The following is a 6,000-nucleotide window of genomic DNA, read 5'->3' on the forward strand; positions in this document are numbered from 1 at the left end:
AGCTCTCTCTCTCTCTCTCTCTCTCTCTCTCTCTCTCTCTCTCTCTCTCTCTCTCTCTCTCTCTCTCTCTCTCTCTCTCTCTCTCGTATTCCATTTGACTTAACACTTTCTGTGATTATTTGCTTTGTGTTTTGGTAAAGCCAAGCCAAACAGGTGTAGTGGCGTGGTGGAGCTCGTGGGAGGCTTTCGTGTCTTGCTGATGGGGATGAAGGTGGCGCCTCCTTCCCTGGTTTCCAAAGTAAAGAGGAGGAAGATTGTGACTGAAGGATTTTGGTTAAATAAAAAATCAAGTATGAAATCCATTCAATGCATTTAAGAGAATCAGTGATAGACAGAATGACGGATGAGCAAACAAACGGACGAGTTGTGTGTGTACAGGGCGATGATAACAGACTGAAAGACACGCTGGCAGACACACAGACAGACAGGCAGCTGTATGGCCAGACACACTTGAAAGCACGCTGTTCACGCTTCCCTCCCTCGCCTCCCAGACTTTCCCTTCACGCTGGGCTTTCCTTGTCGTGGTCGGCATCATTATCTTGAGTGTCATTATTTGCTGTCAAGGAAGAGACGTAAAGACTCTGCCTCGTGAGTGCTTGCTGCTCGGTGCTCTATTGTCTTAATGCTTAAAGTATTATCACTATCGTTACCATTAGCATCACTGTCATCATCATTAGCAGCAGGAGCTTTTTTTACGTCATTGGCTGGCCATATGCGCCATGCACCATTTAGAGTCGCCGTGACAGTCTGGCTCGCCTCTCGCCCCTGAGGCATGTTCAATGAAGAGCTTGTAATGACTGGAGTCCAGGCATCGCAGTCACGCGAGGCGGGGCGGCACAGGCGGCGAGGCACCGGAATGGTCGTCGGGGAGGAAAGTGCGAGGTATCACAGGCAGGTGGCGCTGATGCCGCTGGAAGATAATGCCCACTGAGGAAATAGCGAGGGACGAGGGTCAGGACGGAGGCACCGGGGTGCCCCACCAGGGATCTAGGGAACGACGCCCCTCGGGATGGCCTGTATAGAAAGTACTAGACTCATCGTCCTCCTCCGGCAGTAGGAAATGAGTTGAATCCAGAAGACCCCGAGCCTCGCCTCCTGCTGACATGGAGCGCCCAGACCGTGTCCCGGGGGTGCTGGCAGGGGCTGGCGCCGGGCCTGGGAGGGAGGTAGAGGTGGGAGGCGCCAGGGTTGCATTGGTGTCCCCCACGTTGAAGGTGTCGTCTCCCCGCGCGGCCGTCACGCTGTTACTCATTTGGAACTGTGAGGGAGAGTCTGCCCCAGGCGTGTCCTGCTCCAGGGTGAGGGGCACGGCGGGGTCTGAGGTGCACACAGGAGTGAGGGGCCGCCACTGCTTCACCATAAGGCGCTGTCCAGCGGGGCAAGGGCCGCGCGTGTTCAGCAGGTGGCAGCTGTCGTCCTCCCAGGCTATATACCCCTTTCTCAGATCACAGATGCAATGGGCCTTGGCGCTGGTCTTGTCGTGATCCAGGACCTGCCGTCGGGGACAGGGCCCGCGGCTCCCCACCTCGTAGCAACGACTGTCTTTGGGCCAGAAGCCTACCAGTTCTGGCATGCAGCCGCACGTGCCTCGCAGCGGTGTGTCCTCATCATAGATAAATAGGCTGCCGAGGGGACAGGGCCCTCGCCGTCCCAATCTATAGCATGTATCTGAGGACGGATGGTAGCGTCTTGTCCCAGAGCAAGGGTACAGCTGGCACTTGCCCGTGCCATTGGTAGCAGGAATGAAGAAGTGTCCTTTGGAGCATGGCCCGCGGGAGTACAGGAGGTAGCAGGCACCATTGGGTGACCACAAGGCGTGATCAGGTCTGCAGGTACATCGGGTGGCCAGGGTGTCGGGACTGAAGGCAAGCAGCTGGCCTGGGCGGCAGGGTCCCCGCTGGCCAAGCTCGTAGCAGCTGCCGCTGTCCTGGTGGTAGTTGGTGAGGATGGAGGGGCTGCATCCACACTGCGTGGCGCCGCGTGTGGCATTGTACAGGAAGATGGTGCCGTCCAGGCACGGCCCGCGCTGGAACAGCTCGAAACATAGGCCCGTCAAGGCCCAGTAGTTGCTGAACATGACGGTCCGCTCACACCCACAGTCCGGGAACCCTGCAACACACGACCCTCACTGACTGACCTTGGCTCCGCCCTGCCCCGCCCTCTTGTGATGTACACAGAACACACAGCCATGACACGCCCTTTCCCTCGCTACTTACCGGTGTTGGGGTTGACGTAGATGAGATAACCATTGAGACAAGGGCCGCGGGTGTGGTGTTGGTAACACTGGCCATCGGGCGGCCAGAACACCTGGCCGGGCGGACACTCGTCGAATGGGCGGCACGTCCCTTCTCCATGCCGCAGATCCTTCCCGTATCTGTCTATGTACTCCCTGCGGAAGATACAGAATCAGCGACGCTTTAGCAGCGCGGCAACACACCCAGGGGGGAAGGTGCGGCACTCACCTGGGCAGGCAGGGTCCTCGGGAGAAGCGGGAGTGGCAGCGGCGGGAGTCAGGGTGCAGGAGGCTGCCTCGAGGACACCGGCACTGGCCCTCCCCTGCCGCCACGTTGAAGTAAAATTCTTGAGTCTCCCCACACGGACCCTGAGGAAGGCGTAACAAGAGATGAACAACTTAGCTAAACCTGTTACTGCTGCTGCTGATGTACTCAATCACGAGACTCGGGAACGAGACTGATCTGTGACTTGTGGGGTCACACACACACACACACACACACACACACACACACACACACACACACACACACACACACACACACACACACACACACACACAAGAATACTGGCAAAAGGTCACCTGACTCACTGATTCGCCATCAGCAGCCGTGACTCACCTGAGTGAATATTCGGTGGCAGGAGGAGTCCCTGGGCCACAGAAGCAGCTGCCACGACTCTGCAGCGCACGGGTTAAGGTGTGGTTGACCCATGGCGGCGGGATGACCGCGCCCCATCCCGACCCCGCCCCTGCCAACCACCACGCCCAGCAGCACCACCACCGCCACCACCACCCGCCGCGCGACACCATTCTCAGGCCTCGTCGTTGTCTGCTCTCACACCTCCAGCCTGCAGTGAAAGGAGAGGGGGAGGGTTATTAAACAAGAGAGAGAGAGAGAGAGAGAGAGAGAGAGAGAGAGAGAGAGAGAGATGAAAGAGATGAAAGGGTACTGGCTCTGGAAACAACATGACAAGGAAATTCAAGGTAGCCAGATGAGAGAGAGAGAGAGAGAGAGAGAGAGAGAGAGAGAGAGAGAGAGAGAGAGAGACCTCGAGGGAGGAAAGGGAAAGGGAGAGAGAGAGAGAGAGAGAGAGAGAGAGAGAGGGAAAGAAAACAGTTACCGCAAGACTCCACACAAGGGAAGGTCAGGCGCACAAAGCCGCGCTACTCCTCCTCCTCCTCCTCCTCTTCCTCCTCCCAGTCACCATCACCTCTCCTCGGTCTTCCCTCCTCCTCCTCCATCGAAAGTGAAAGTAAGAAGGACCACCACTGCCCCATGCAAGTGTTCGGGACCTACTGCCCTCTCTTGGTTTCTTGTAGGGGTATGGGGGGAGGAGGAGGAGGAGGAGGAGGAGGAGGAAAAGGGAAGTGCCAGTTACATAATCCTCTTAAAAATGTTTTCCATCCCTTCACTGCCCCTTGTGTCTCAATCACTTTTCCTCATCTCTCTCTCTCTCTCTCTCTCTCTCTCTCTCTCTCTCTCTCTCTCTCTCTCTCTCTCTCTCTCTCTCTCTCCCCCAACCGCCTTCTCCTTTCATCCCGTCCCCATTCCAGTTTGTCCTCTCCCGTTTCGTCCTTTCTCTACTCGTGTCACCTTAGTCTCTCTCTCTCTCTCTCTCTCTCTCTCTCTCTCTCTCTCTCTCTCTCTCTCTCTCTCTCTCTCTCTCAGTGGAAATGAATAACTGGCACACAAAGTTTTAATCCTTTCACCGCATCTCATACATAGTTTATTTTTATTGATTTTTTTTCTTATTTCTTTAAAAGCTTCACCTGGGGTCACAGATATACCTTCTCTTTCACTGACCTGTCTGGGACGCCAACAACCCTCAACCCCCTCCCCCCCCCATCCTCTCACCGCCAACCGCCAAACCTGCCACCATCAAACCAGACTATCCTAATATTATAAACATCTTTCCTTATCTTATCTTGTGTTTGCTGAGTGACTCCTTCGCATGAACCCTCAAATAACCCTCCTATCTTAGTTTCTTATATCTTCAAGCTGTTCCTCCTGCTACACTACGAAATAACCTTTGTTTTTCTATCTTAGCTTCTTATATTTTCTGATTCTCCTGCTAGATACCCAAATACCTTTTTTTTTTATTATTTTGTTTTACCAACCATACACTCTGCCCATACAGCCTTCCAAGTAACCTATTTTTATAACCATACCTTTAAATATTTACTAATCGAACTTCCACGCAACTCTCAGCCTCTCAGAACAACGCCCCTTTTTTTCATCTTTCTAATGTTTACTAATTCATCTCTTGAGTAACACCCTTTCTCCACACACGTGTTAATGTTTACTAATTTATCTATTGGTATTAATTTCCTAAGCGGATAGGCCGAGAAGACCTGGTGAATTTGTGAAGAGAGGTGATAGGCGGACGTACGGTAAGAATATTTGACTCGGGGACTGTTGCGTGTAGGCGAGTTGGTTTCTTGCAGCTTCCTCTACGTTCCTGGTATGAAACTCAGGTAGTGTCTAGTCGGGAAATGTTGAAGAAGTCTTGTGTTTTGCGCCTTTGTTGTTGATATGAAACTCAGGTAGTGTCTGGTCGGGAAATGTTGAGGAAGTCTTGTGTTTTGCGCCTTTGCTGTTGATATGAAACTCAGGTAGTGTCTAGTCGGGAAATGTTGAGGAAGTCTTGTGTTTTGCGCCTTTGTTGTTGATATGAAACTCAGGTAGTGTCTGGTCGGGAAATGTTGAGGAAGTCTTGTGTTTTGCGCCTTTGCTGTTGATATGAAACTCAGGTAGTATCTGGTCGGGAAATGTTGAGGAAGTCTTGTGTTTTGCGCCTTTGCTGTAGTGCAGAGTCCACGTTCACAATTCGAAGGTATAAAGTGAAGGTCGTTTGGTGAGGAGGCTGATTAATATGGATGAGAGAGACACAGTAGGAGATTTATGGGATTAGGTTCTTCCTCTCCCTCTCTCTTTCTCTCCCTTCTGTCTTCTCTCAGTGTTCTCCTCTTGTCTTCCGCCCTTCTCTCCCCCCTCCACCTCCCGCCCTCCTTCGTTAGGATCGCCTGTACTTGCTGTCCCTTTCACTTCCTAGGACTGGATGCTGCTGTTTTCACCACCAACATCATCATCACCATCCCGTCACCACCACCACCACCATCATCATCATCATCATCATCATTGTTATTGTTATCGTCGTACTGTTTTTAGTGGTGTTGATGTTAGGACTGTTACTTTCATGTAATGGAGAGAGAGAGAGAGAGAGAGAGAGAGAGAGAGAGAGAGAGAGAAACAGTAATCTCGTGTCATACATGTAAGACTCGTTACAACTCGTTGCGACAGCCTGGGCACGTACACACACACACACACACACACACACACACACACACACACACACACACACACACACACACACACAGAATTAATTATTGTGTTGACCGCATTATCAAGTTTAGTACCACCACCACCACCACCACTATCCATTCATCGTTCATATTCGTAATCTCTTTTCGTGTTTTCTTCCTGTTCCTCCCTGGCCAGTGTTCGTTTGTTTGTTGTCTTGTTCTTCCTCGTCATCCTCGAAGCTTCCGTCTTGGTGGCATTTGAGAGAGAGAGAGAGAGAAAAAAAAACGGTTCACTCTGTCGAGGTTGGACACACCTGGCTCCTTAATTGCAAAGGTCATTGAGGGTCCTTTACCGGGGTTACGTCAAGGCTTTTCGTTCTAATCCCCTCTTTTTTTTTTTTTCCTCCATGTCTTCATTTCTCTTCTTCCTCCTTCCTTTGCTGTTTTCCATATTTTCTTTCCTT

General features: G+C 52.0%; 2 protein-coding genes across 2 annotated transcripts in view; one reads left to right on the top strand and one right to left on the bottom strand.

Annotated features, from left to right (window-relative positions):
* Window positions 1-6,000, top strand: part of LOC123511039 (centrosomal protein of 135 kDa-like) — a gene marked incomplete at its 3' end in the record, with an annotated part of 64,381 nt that overhangs the window by 27,861 nt on the left and 30,520 nt on the right.
* The window catches only part of LOC123511390, a 17,109-nt gene continuing 11,402 nt past the window's right edge, over window positions 294-6,000 (bottom strand). The window contains exons 2-5 of the mRNA XM_045267230.1: window positions 2,853-3,081; window positions 2,463-2,602; window positions 2,217-2,389; window positions 294-2,109 (exon numbers count right to left, since the gene is read on the bottom strand). Of these exons, the coding sequence (XP_045123165.1) occupies window positions 953-2,109; window positions 2,217-2,389; window positions 2,463-2,602; window positions 2,853-2,969 (1,587 nt within the window). The 5' untranslated portion in view covers window positions 2,970-3,081 and the 3' untranslated portion in view covers window positions 294-952. The remainder of the gene's footprint in view (window positions 2,110-2,216; window positions 2,390-2,462; window positions 2,603-2,852; window positions 3,082-6,000) is intronic.

Source organism: Portunus trituberculatus, chromosome 31, assembly GCF_017591435.1.
Source record: "Portunus trituberculatus isolate SZX2019 chromosome 31, ASM1759143v1, whole genome shotgun sequence".
NCBI classification, from domain to species: Eukaryota; Metazoa; Arthropoda; class Malacostraca; order Decapoda; family Portunidae; genus Portunus; species Portunus trituberculatus.